The following is a 13,690-nucleotide window of genomic DNA, read 5'->3' on the forward strand; positions in this document are numbered from 1 at the left end:
AATCTGGTGCAGCTCTGCATAGAATCCAATCAGCTTCCATGATTTTTTGTGAAGGCTTAATTGAACAAGCTGAATTTAGAAGCTGATTGGCTCATCCTTCTACTCATCCTTTAAAGGTAACCTGTACTGAGGGGAATGAAGAGGCTTCCATTGCTGACTTCTGTCTGAACCTACAAGTAGCCAAACTTTCTCTGATTTCAATTCTTTCTGAATCATTTTTACCAAACAAGCTTGTTAATTAGGAAAGCAGAACTCCCGATTTGCATTCTTGCTCCATTTGAATCAGAAAGCTACTGACCCTGCATCAAAGCCAGGCAGATATCATCTTCAGAAATTGTTCATCATGTGCAACTACATACTTCAAGAGTACAGGTTTCCATTATGCACAAATCAATTTTAGTTGAAAGAGTGACCATGAAAATAAAATGGAAAAGTAAAATTCTTTCTGTCTAAGTTCACTTGATATGTACAGAAGGTCATAGACTGTTATTGGAGAAAACAAGGATCTGTGTTGTGTGCATGATGTGTTTGGTATTCTGCTTTCAGTAGAAATAACTAAGACATGCCAACTAGAAAGAATTCTCTAGTAATGTCACTTGGAATTCTCAACTATATGGAGGCACAAGGACACTCGCCTAACCATTTACTTAGCTGAATTCATAAATATTTTTCTGTTCATGTTTTACAAGTTATTATCAAAAGTGGTGGATATTGAAAACCAATCCAGCTTTAAACAAAAAAATACATTTTTAATTACTCTAGATACAATTATTTAGTATATGAATAATGTTCGTAATGTAGACAATTTCTTGAATTATTAGCAAGTATATTGGTTTTATTTAGGGAGTAGTTTTATTCTGGGCTTATATAGTAGCAGAGTACTAAGCATAGACATATGTTGTTTCCCTTGCAAAGCAACTTCAAGTACAAGTAGAATCATATACTTTTATGCTACGTTTACAGTATAATCTACTATGCAATAATATAAAAAATAGTGTATCATAGTATATAATCCATTGTGATAAGATTCAGCAAGGTTTTTACATTGCTTAATGAGCTGGATGCAGCATCTGATGTTATATGATTTTGTGTTCTGCAAGCCTCCTCTCATGCTCTTATGTGTTTTATAAAGCTATAGTGGTCTTAGGATGAATTCTTCATTGACTGTACATGTATAAGTTCTCTCATAGTTACTAAAGCAATTGATAATCACAATATTGATTATTCTTTATAAAAATTCAATATGAACATAACCTCAAACCTCATTTCTCATACTTTCTACTGTGATTGCAGGATGGTTATTCCGTTATCGTGCTGAATCCAAATGAAAATTATATTGAAGTGGAAAAAAGTAAACCATCAGCACAGCAGCAGTCTCCAGACAGCTCAGATGAGCCCGCTGAGAAAAGGGAAAGAAGAGAGAGGATTCCAAAAGACAACAAGAAAAAGCGGGACTTCTATGAAAAATATCGAAACCCCCAGAAAGAGAAGGAGACTCTGCAGTTGTACATACGGGTGAGTGAATGCAACCGTTGCAGACCTTCTTAATATGTTGCATGGTTTCTAATCAGTTTCTGCAGAAGTAACAATGCTTTCCATGGATTGTATAAAGTTGCCCTGCAGAGTAAAAATTTGAAAGCCCTGATGTTGGTACAATGGCATATTCTGCTGCTTTTGAAAACAAATATTTAGTATCATATTTTTAAATTTACGTGTATCATATCAATATTTGGCACTGCATTTTGCATAAAGCAAGGAAACTATAACTTAATGGTCTACTGTTCACACAAATCTGTATCATTATGCTATAAGCATTCACACTATGAGTAGGCAATATACGAAGCCATTGATCACTATGATGCCTGTCCAGACTGAATAACACTGGTGCTCAGGCTGATAATCCAGCACATGCACAATGTGAAAAAACTCCATTAGACTTCAACAAAATGAAAGCCATCTTCAGACAGACACTGACTCCCTGTTGCATAAATGTAATGAGATGGGTTAATGATGGCTCCTGTTCTCCTGTAGAGAATGCCTCAGACATGTTTAGCCATTTTCAGGTCTTAAAAGTAAGTAGAGGCCTCTACGATTAAATCCCAAAAAAGAGTGAATCACATCAAAGGAGTTCTCTACAGATGCTGAAGCCATCTTTAACCTTTCTCACTTCAATTATGCAACAGGGAGTCGTTATCGGTGTGCAAACAGCCACCATTTTGTTGACTTTCCCAAGTACAGTTACTTTGCGATGCACAAGCCTCATTTTACCTTCCCTGAGCGTTGAAGTGCTGTCAATCCAGAAAGCAGTGGGCAGTACCGGCTGTGGTCAGGTGTTAATTGACAATCAGCAGTGACTGTGCAGATACACATGCCTTTTCAACATTTGTTCATTCCATTGTGTGTAAGCAGGCATAGCTTACATAAGGGTGGCAAATCTGCTCTGAATTCAGGAAAGTGCAGCATCATTACCACAACATTACAGGAAGATGCATAAGGTGGAATTTGTTGGCAGGATTAACAGATATTTGTGGGACTTTGCAGGGGAATTAAGAAAACTGTAAGTGCTACTACTGACTTGTTTTTAAAAGCATTACTATCATTACAGTGCACTACTATGAGAAAGGCCAGGCATAAAGCCCTGCCCAGCAGATATTTTCCAGATTGGAACGTTTCTGTGTGTTAGTGCTTTTGATGCTTTGTTCCCAAGTGTAGGCCTAAACAGCTTGATCCCTTCTCAAGTATCCTATCGACTCGGTGGGATCAGGCCAGTAATTTACCTAGACTTTTACACCCTAATCTGAAAAACACTTTGATTTTTGTTTACTGTTTATGTTGGTTTATCTGAAAGTGATTACTGTGGGACCTGGGATTTATAATTTTATATTTTTAGAACTGGAAGACCAAAATGTAAGTTTTAATATAATTGGTAGGGCTTATCCTTCATTACAGCGATTATCTTTAATCTATTTTTTAAAATAAACATTTTATATGCTGCATTATATAAGTTTAATGATATTCTTCTATAATTGAGTATGAACTGTGTACAGATAGTAAGAAAGCATTATGATCTCACTAGGAATAGCGGCATTCCTAACAAAGTGAGTAACAAGTTTACTTTGAACACATGCGTGCTGTCACCTATTCTCTAGGCATGCTGCCTTTAGTTCAGTGAAACTGTCTTGAAAAAGATCAAGGTTAAAATCTAGGCACAGGCTGGCACAGTACGCACCTTGCACCAATTAGCTGCTCAGTGTTGCCTTTCTGACACTTGATATGTAGGCCCCATTGTCCCAGAAAGTTTTATGTAGGTTAAGTGAACGGTTATAAATTGTCAGCTTTCATCTGTTCTCGCCAAGCCCTTGTATTGACAAACACATTCCAATGACTGAGCTTAATCAGGTACTATATTTTATGATCAAAATACCACATCAGGAAAATCCAGTGCTTAACCAATACCCACTAATGAGCTAATTAACCAGTAATTTGAATGATTAATTTTCAATAATTAGGTTTGCTAGTGTGGAAATGACAGTATTCCACTGGGAATGCTGTTTTCTTTAGTTAAAAAAACATTAATTTACCCTAAAGTATGTAACCTTATATTACAGTGTTCTAGAAATGCAGTAAATGTGTTTCATATAAAAGCGTTGTTGGTGGTTATAGTCATGGCCACCATGGCTGGTGTGGTAGACCTTGGCCAGCGTTTGAAGTAGCAAATTCACAATTTACAATGTTTTAGTGGTTCAGAAGGTGGTGCGGAAAGAACATCTGGATTTGGTAACAGAAACATCGCCTTTAACCCTGCAGAGGTCTACCACACAATACTTAAAATGGCCATCTGAAAATCCAATGGATTTCAACAAGATTTTAATATATTCTAAGAAACTCCATTACTACGCTATTGCTGCAAATTGCATGAAGGAACATATGTTTCAATGTGTTTTATATGTAGACATTTTGGGGTTTTGCAACCTTTACCATGTTTAATCAAGATAAAAACTATGTGCAAAATGCACCAACCCATAGCAACCAGTCAGCCTAATCTTGTATCGTTTTGACTGTCAGCTGAAGAAAGGTAACATTTTGTATTGTCAGTTTACAGTAGTTTACTACACTTTTGCATCATAAGCGCTATTGACATTGCTTAGAGAGTGTTTCAACTGTATGCAATACACTGGGGTTGATTTACTAAAACTGGAGAGTGCAAAATCTGGTGCAGCTCTGCATAGGAATATTAGCTTCCAGATTTTTTTTTTTTTGTCGAAGCTTAATTAATCAAGCTGAAGTTGGAAGTGCATTGCCTACCATGCACAACTGTACCAGATTTTGTACATACCAGTATTAGTAAATCAACCCCACTGTGCAACATAAATATTTGAAATGAAAGATAGCTTTAAGAGTTGCATGCAGAGAAAAGGGACAGTGTTTCTGAAAGATACCCCAGTGACTGCCCTATACTCTCTTTACCAGTAATCCCTTGCCACTCTCCTACTCCTTAGTTTTAATTGAAATACCTTCTGGTGGCAGCCCAGGGGAGTGGTGACATCACTTCTCCAATCAGTGCTCAGGTTTGGCAATTGGCTGCTAGACCAGCGCACTGTCACAGGAGAGGAGGTCACATGCTCCTCAATATCTGGAAGTGACAGGTATTTTTTATCATAGGAAGGCAGGTAAGGTGCACAGTGAATGCCCTTTGCAGATACATTGTCTCTTTGCCCTGCATGGGCAAGGTAATAGTGTCTCTTTAAGCTGATACATTGTTAGTTGCAGGCATAGAACTGTGTAATATGGTAAACGTGAGGAGAAATTTGTTTGCTTTTAAAAGCTTTCTAATTGCATTAGGTAAAGAATATGAAAAAAAGGAATGACGTTTTGTGCTTTGTGTGGGATTACCACTTTAAGGTAATACATTAAATGCCTTGGAATGTCTGAATTTTAATTTGGGATAATGATTTGTGTTAGTAGTAGTAGTAGCGTAAATTTTATTTAAGAAATCAGACTGCAGCTAGGTTATAAAATATTATCCCCCATGTTGATATTTTGTTTTGTTTTTCTGTAATTGAAACACCAGTTGCTACTAAATGGGAGAATACCCTTAAGCTTGTGAAATAGCGGTTTTGTGATCTTATCATGATACTACTGCCCTTTGCTCTTTTATACTTTTGCTTTATGAACCTTTGCACCTTTGTAATGCTAGCACCATGGGATTGTTGAAACCTAGCTACTCTAAGAACCGCAGTACAGCAGGGGGCACATACATAGTGACACTGGGTGTGACCCTACAATTCACCCTGCTTATATTGTTTTGCTGTGGTACACAAATCCTATTATCACTTTTGATTGTGTGATTTGGTTGAAAAAAATTATTCTTTAAACCTGATTTCCAGGCAAACCACTAAATATGCATTTGAATTACATATATTGGTACTTTTTGTACCTGTAAAAAGGTTTACCATTCTTTGAATCCAGTCTTTGAGTCCACCACAGGAGTTTTTCCACTACAGCAGAAGTAATATACAGGACATTAAAGGAGCAGCAGCACACTGATCAGTTCCTCCCCCTGCTTTCCTCTCTTGGCAGCATGTTTGCTATCAGAGAATGTGCACTTCTACAAAGTCTTAAGAGGCCTCTTTGTCTAGGAAGAATGCTGCTGTATTGGGGATATGAAGAAAAGTGAAAGCTTAGTTACATTCGAAAATGTATTTGATTTTATTGATAAATGCATTACTGCATTATGTATTGTTAATATATTTACATGGCGCATAATGACAAAGGAAACTATAACTGGGCTGGCTTGTAACCTACAAAATGTTCCCTACAATTATGGGTACGGAGTGATTCTATAAAGTTAATTAAATTGACCCCAAAAAAATTCTCTCCGATTCACTGGAAGACACAGCTCTTATCTCTAGATCCAGACCATTGGTTTATAGTACCACCTGCCCAAACCCCCATGTTGCTAGCGGAGTTTATTTTTTTTTTCAAAATAGTTTTTATTGGAGTTTTGCAATTTTACAAAGAAAAAAATCCAAAACACGCACAATCTTGTGCATGAAGACTTCCAGGAGCAACATTTTGAGGGTACACTGCTCAGGTTGACAGTTCAAAGCAGAAAAAAAAACAAAGTTCACTTAACATTGTGAGCAGCAGCACATAAAAACTGACACTGTGTGATACAAAAATTTTCCATAATCGTCGATTGTGATTGTGGAAGGCTTCTGCCAGAGTATGATCCTATAATACTCATTAAACTTATGAACATATACAACTAACCGAAGTTGCCACCACTACCACCTCCACCAACGCAGGTACCCAGGGAAGCCACTGCCACAGGGAGGGAGAGCCCCTACCTCCTGCTCCTACTCCTATCTTTCCTGCCTACACTCAGAGGGAAAGCCACCAGCTCTTGTCCTGCCTACACCATTAGGGAATATCACCAGCACCGAGAGGGGACCACAACAGCGCAGAAGGCTATTACGCAGCCGCACACCTCACGGACACCCCAGCGGGCTCCCTGGCACCAAGAGCCACCCCTGCAAGACAGGAAACAGCCGCACAACGCTCCTGACCCAACCACCCAGAGACCACTCACACCGACCCCAACTCAACTTGACCTAAAGACTCGAACCCTAGATGCAAGACACCATAACGCGAAACCCCACTGCACGCCAGACTGTCTCCAATCAAGCGCCCCTGGCGACCATCCATCCACCCCTGATACCCTCTTCCTACCCCCCTAAACTCCAGCTACCGGAAGACACAGCGACGAGATACGCCACTGCACGCTGGACTATCTGCAGCCAAGCCTCCCACCACTCCTGTCTGCCACCCCGTGCACCTCCCAAAAATGCCTCTTCCACTCCTCCTCATATTCCTCTCCTCCGTTCCCAAAATCTCTTCTCTATATCCCTCTGCTCCTCCCAAACAACTGTATATTGTGTCCTCACTGCTTCCTTCGCCCCTCTACGGCACCCACCACCTCCTCCTAATACTCTACTCTCCCACTGACCCAAACACCTCCACTGGTAGACTTACACGCTTCTGCACATCCCGCTCACATGCCACATTTCTCACTTCTTCTCCTCCTAACCGCAGGGGACATCTCCCCGAACCCTGGCCCTCCACCACCTTGCTCACCCACACAGCACCCTCCCACGTCCTGCCGCAACCCCCTCAACCTAGTATCTGTCCCCCTGCTCCCTAAAACCACCCCCCCCCCATTTTTGTGTGCACTCCTAAATGCCCGATCAGTGTGCAACAAGCTCACCGCTATCCACGACCTCTTTGTTTCCCGCTCCCTCAACCTCCTAGCGATCTCAGAAACCTGGATCCAGGCCACTGACTCTACCTCCCCTGCTGCACTCTCCTATGGTGAGATCATCTGGACCCACTCACCCAGACCCAACGGTCGTAAAGGTGGTGGGGTTGGTCTGCTCCTGTCACCAGAGCACCTTCCGAGTCCTCCCAAACCCCCCCTTTCTATCCTTCTCCTCCTTCGAGGTCCACTGCATCCGACTATTCTCCCCAACCCACCTGAAGGTTGCCGTAAACTACCGGCCTCCTGGAGCCGTATCCCGCTTCCTTGATGACTTTTCCGCCTGGTTACCCTTCTTTCTCTCCTCCGAGCTACCCACCATCATCCTTGGGGATTTCAACATCCCTGTCAACATCAAAAACCCGACCTTATCCCAACTCCTCCACTTAACCTCCTCCTTTGCACTCACACAGTGCATACAATCCACCACCCACTCCGATGGAAATATCCTGGACCTTGTCTTCTGCCACCTCTGCGCTCCCCACAACCTCACTAACACCCCCTTCCCTCTCTCGGACCGCAACCTCATTACCTTCTCTGTCTCCTCGTCCTCTATCACCTACCCCTCCAAGTGCCATACTACTACCAGCCGTAACCTCCGCAACCTGAACCCTACCCCCCTCCACTCTGCAGCTGATCAACTCCACGACAGCATCCTCCCCCTGTCCTGCCCTGACCTGGCTATGACCACCTATATCAACGCGCTGTCAGCCGCCCTTGACTCATTAGCGCCTCTAACCACACGAAACTTCATACCCCGACCGCTCCAGGCTTGGCAGACTGATCACACCAAAACTCTCAAATGACACAGTCGTGCCCTGGAGCGACTATGGCGCAAAACCAGATCCCAACAAGCCTTCACCCGCTATAAATCCGCCTTCCACACATACACCTCCGCCCTCCACGCTGCCAAACAAGCTTACTTCCTGACCCTCATCAAGACCCTCTCCTCCAATCCTCGCCGACTTTTCTCCACCTTTAATTCTCTACTCTCTCCGCCCCCACCTCCACCCAGCATCTCACTCACTGCCCTTGAGATTGGCAATCACTTTAAAAACAAGATTGACACAATTTGCAAGGACATCACCGCTCCTCAAACTCCCTCCAAACCCGTCCCCTCTCAGACAGCTACCCCCTCATCACCCCTCTCCCCCGGCCTCACCACTACTTTGACCTCCACCCCACCTAACATTCCTCACACTGAAGCCGCCCTCCACACTCCACACCTTCGACCTTACTACCATCGAGGAGGTCACCAAGGTCTTTTCTGACGCCCGCCTCACCACCTGCCCTTTCGACCCTATCCCCTCACAACTCCTACGGCCCCCTCCCCCTCCATCCTACGCTCCCTCACCCACATCTTTAATCCCTCCCTCTCTTCCGGTGCATTCCCCTCCCCTCTGAAGCATGCGCACATCATTCCCATACTCAAAAAGCCATCCCTGGACCCCATCGACCCGAACAACCTCAGACCCATCTCCCTGCTCCCATTCTCATCCAAACTCCTCGAGCGCCTAATCTACAATCGCCTAAGCTCTCACCTCAATGACAACAACCTCCTCGATCCCGTACAGTCCGGCTTCCGTCCCCTACACTCCACCAAAACTGCCCTACTCAAACTCTCCAACGACCTTCTAACCGCCAAAGATAATGGCCACTATTCAGTGCTCCTACTCCTTTACCTCTCCGCTGCCTTCGACACAGTCCACCACCCTCTCCTCCTCAAAAAACTTCACTCACTCTGCCTCAGAGATTCTGCTCTCTCCTGTCTCTCGTTCTACCTATCACAACGCTCCTTCAGCGTTACCTATAATGCTACCACATCCCCCTCGCTCCCCCTCTCTGTTGGAGTCCCTCAAGGCTCCGTCCTCAGGCCCCTTCTCTTCTTCATCTACACCTCCTCCCTTGGCCAACTCATACACTCTCATGGCTTCAACTACCACCTCTATGTGGACGACACACAAAGCTACCTCTCTACCCCTCGCCTCACCCCCTCTGTCTCCGCCCGAATCACAAACCTACTAAATGACATATCAGACTGGATGTCGCTCCACTTCCTTAAACTGAACCTCTCCAAAACCGAGCTCCTAGTCTTCCCCCCAGCTCGCACACCACCCCCCATTGACTTCTCCATCACGTCCAACAATGCCACTATCAGGCCCGCCCCGCAGGCCAGAGTACTTGGTGTCATTCTGGACTCCAACCTATCCTTCCAGCCCCAAGTCCAATCACTAACTAACTCATGCAGACTCCACCTCCGCAATATCGCCAAAATCCACACTTTCCTAACCCCAGAAACCACTAAACAGCTCATCCACTCCCTCATCATATCACGACTTGATTACTGCAACTCCCTCCTCACTGGCCTGCCTCGCCACAGGCTATCCCCGCTTCAGTCGATCCTTAACACGGCAGCTAGACTCATTCACCTTACCAACCACTCCATTTCCGCCACCCCCCTCTGCCAATCCCTACACTAGCTTCCGATTGCCCAACAGATCAAATTCAAAATCCTAACACTGACATACAAAGCTGTCCATCATACTGCCCCAAATTACATCACTGACCTAATATCCAAGTACCACCCAACAGGCACTCTCCGCTCCTCACAAGACCTCCTTCTCTCTAGCTCCCTATTCTCCTCCTCCCACGCCCGCCTCCAGGATTTCTCCAGGGCGTTACCCATCCTTTGTAACTCCCTACCCCAATCCATCAGACTATCACCTACTCTCCTTTCATTTAGGTGCACCCTGAAAACCCACCTCTTCAGGGAAGCCTACCCCACCCCCTGCTAATTGCCGACCTCCTCCACTCTTCCTACCACTCCATTCCCCACAGCTTTCTCCACCTGTACCACTATCCCTTCCTTCCTAGATTGTAAGCTCGAAAGAGCAGGGCCCTCGAACCCCTCGTGTATCACATTGTATTGTTTTCATACTGTCACATGTTCTGTCTCCCTTTGTAATGTACAGCGCTGAGCAAACTGTTGGCGCTTTATAAATACTGTATAATAATAATAATAACTAACCAACCTTCTGCCTGCAGTTAATATCAACATCTTAAGCATTGATGCTAAGCTATCCACTTTTACCAGTTCCTGTCAACCGATATGTAAGAGTCAGTAAATCTCTTTGCATGTGTGTTATTACCACCAGTATAACCTGGATCAACACTGTAACAACCTGAGTGAAATGAGTGATAATGGGGCTAAAACTGGTACTGCTCCCAGAATTTAAAGAATTCATTTGGTTACTCCTACACAGCGGCATATCTACCACGAGGCAAAAAAGGCATTTGCCTTGGGCAGCATTTTTCAGGGGGAGGCGCCATCCCCCAGGCAGAAGGGCAGAGACAGCTCTTTAATTAGGCCTCGCGGTCACCTAATTAGAGATCTGCCTATGCTCCTAAACAGTCAGGGTCTTAGGGCAGGGTGAGGAGAAGCAGCAGGCGGGGGCCCCCATGGATGAACTCACACACACACTGGGCAGCGTAATGGAGGAGCCAGCTCAGTGTCTCCAGTCGGCCCACTTAGGGTGCCTGTTTGTGTAGCAGTATCCGCCGTCTCCTGTCCTCCCCATTCAGCTGCCATCAAGGCCCCCGAGCCAAGATGGCAGCCCCGAACGATTGCTTTTGTTTTTTCTTCTCCTTCTCTGTGACTATAGCAAAGGAGGGGTCAGGCAGCTCAGAAAGGATGGCTGATGGGCGGTGGCGCTGGCCAAACGGAGACGGAGAGAGGAGGAGCATTGGCGGCACGGTTCAATGATCAAGAGGGGCATGGGCGGAAGGTTTCCAGAAAAGACAAGGTGGTGAGGGGGAGTCGTGATGTTAAGGTTAGGGCAGAGCAGTGACAGGAGGGGGAGGGGTGGCATAAGAGAAGTGATAACTGTGCAGAGATGTATAGAGAGGAGAGTGTGTGTATAGTGTACAGCAGGGAGAGAGAGACAGGAGTGTGTACAAGAGAGAAAGAGAGAGGAATGTGTATAGTGTACAGGAGGCAGAGAGAGTATACTGTACAGGAGAGAGAGAAGTGTTTATAGCGTACAGAAGGGAGAGAGAGGAGAGTTTATACTGCACAGGAGGGAAAGAGAGGAGAGTGTATAGTGTACAGGAGGGAGAGAGGACTGTGTATAGTGTACAGGAGAGAGAGAGAGACCTGCTGACCACATGCTCTGCCCTACTGATCCTATCATCTGCCCTGCTGACCCCTTTCCTACACCCTGCTGTCCCCATCTTCTGTCCCCCTGACTCCATCCTCTGCCCCATTGACCACATATGTGGCATGTGGACAAATCGTGTCTCAGGGTCTGATGAGGAAGACACAGCTGTTCACTGTAAATTGCTGCAGCTTCCTCATCAGACCCTGAGACAAGAACGGTATTCCGTGGCTGGAGTGGGACAAATTTAGATTGAGGGGGTGCAGATTTTAGGCTTGCCTATGGTAGTACAACACTAAACTACACCACTGCCCTTTTATAAATAAAGTGGCGCCAGTCCTTGAACCGGGGGGGGGAAGGGGACAGAGTTTAGTTTTTTGGGGTTTTTTTTCTACTAGCATCAAAGAATTAGGACCTAATCTATCCTGTCAGGATTTTCATTCCCTTTTTGATTGTAGGTTTACTTTTTTCTGTTAACTTTTTTTCCTCACGTCCCTCTAAAGTCACAATTTGGGACATCTCAACAGGTCAAAGATCACTGCTGTGTCCTCCAATGAGCAAAATTAAAAATAGGATTGGTGGTACTCTCTGTAAAATGCTTCTTTCTACATTCTTTGGAGGGCACAGCACCCACCCCTCTGATTGTATTGCCTTTCATCTTTCTTTGAAGTTTTTTTTTTTCTTGTATTGTTTCTAGCTGAACTTTGTTAGAGGCGTACCCTACAATAACTGCAGTGAAAAGGATTTATTGGTGCGTACAAAGATCCTATCTTTCCTTTTAGGATCTGATTGGATGTTTAAAAAAAAATCAAAACCAAAAAGGTCCGTTTTTGCAGACCTTGAATTCATATTCCTGGACATATAAAGGACAAAAATAAATGGGTTTGTACTTACTTTTTTTATGTAGCAATGTAAAACCGTTTCTGCCAGCTTCATGCACTTGGTAAGCAACACCCCTCTATTATGTATGGTTGGCTAAATCCATACTTTTAGGTTTATTTTATTTCAGACGATGTTATTGCTGTTCAGTAAGGTAAATTGACAATATTCACTTTCATAGTTACATAGTTAGTCTGGTTGAAAAAAGACAAAAGTCCATCCAGTCCAACCATTAAAAAAAAAAAAGTTATAATCCTATACCCACAGTTGATCCAGAGGAAGGCAAAAAAAAAACCAGCACAGCATGATCCAATTTGCTCCTGCAGGGAAAAAGAATTCCTTCCTGATCCTCCGAGAGGCAATCAGATATTTCCTGGATCAACTTTACCTATAAATGTTCTTATCCAGTTATATTCTGTGTATCTAAGAAAGAATACAGGCCTTTTTTAAAGCAATCTACTGAGCTGGCCAGATCCAACTCTTGAGGGAGTATATTTCACATTTTCACAGCTCTCACTGTGAAGAAACCTTTTCATGTTTGGAGATTAAATTTCTTTTCCTCCAGACGTAAAGAGTGCCCCCTTGTCCTCTGTGATGACCTCAGGGTGAATAGCTCGACACCGAGTTCACTATATGAACCACTGATGTATTTATACATGTTGATCATATCCCCCCTTAATCTCCTCTTAAGTGAGAATAAATTCAGTTCCTCTAATCTGTCCTCATAGCTGAGCTCCTCTATGCTTCTTATCAGTTTTGCTGCTCTTTCTCTAGTTCCCCAATGTTTTTTTTGTGAATTGGTGCCCAAAACTGAACTGCATATTCCAGATGAGATGATTACTAATGATTTGTACAGGGGTAAAATGATATCTCTCTCTCTGTATTCTATACCTCTTTTAATACAAGAGAGGATTTTGTTCACTTTAGAAACTGCAGCTTGGTATTGCATGCCGTTATTAAGTTTAGGATCTACCAGAACTCCCAGATCCTTCTCCACCATTGATTCCCCCAGTTGTACCCCCATTAGTATGTATAATGCATGCATATTCTTAGCCCCCAAGTGCATAACCTTACATTTATCAACATTAAACCTCATTTGCCACATTTGCCCAATTAAACAGTACATTGAGGTCAGCTTGCAAGTTGAAGATATTCTGTAAGGACATTATTCCACTGCACAGCTTGGTGTCATCTGCAAAGACTGAAATGGTATTTTTAATCCCAGACCCTATATCGTTTATAAATATATTAAAAAGTAAGGGTCCCAACCAACACTGAACCATGGGGTACACCATTGACAACCCTAGACCATTCAGAGTTTAAATCATTAACCACTACTCTT

At 43.7% G+C, this 13,690-nt stretch overlaps 1 protein-coding gene across 1 annotated transcript in view; it reads left to right on the forward strand.

Annotated features, from left to right (window-relative positions):
- Positions 1 to 13,690, forward strand: part of ARB2A (ARB2 cotranscriptional regulator A) — a 662,616-nt gene that overhangs the window by 289,837 nt on the left and 359,089 nt on the right. The window contains exon 7 of the mRNA XM_089679165.1: positions 1,294 to 1,515. Coding sequence (XP_089535291.1) covers positions 1,294 to 1,515 — 222 coding nt within the window. The remainder of the gene's footprint in view (positions 1 to 1,293; positions 1,516 to 13,690) is intronic.

The sequence above is a fragment of the Staurois parvus genome, unplaced genomic scaffold (assembly GCF_062004578.1).
Source record: "Staurois parvus isolate SC_StPar_1 unplaced genomic scaffold, SC_StPar_1.0 ptg000218l, whole genome shotgun sequence".
Lineage (NCBI taxonomy): Eukaryota > Metazoa > Chordata > Amphibia > Anura > Ranidae > Staurois > Staurois parvus.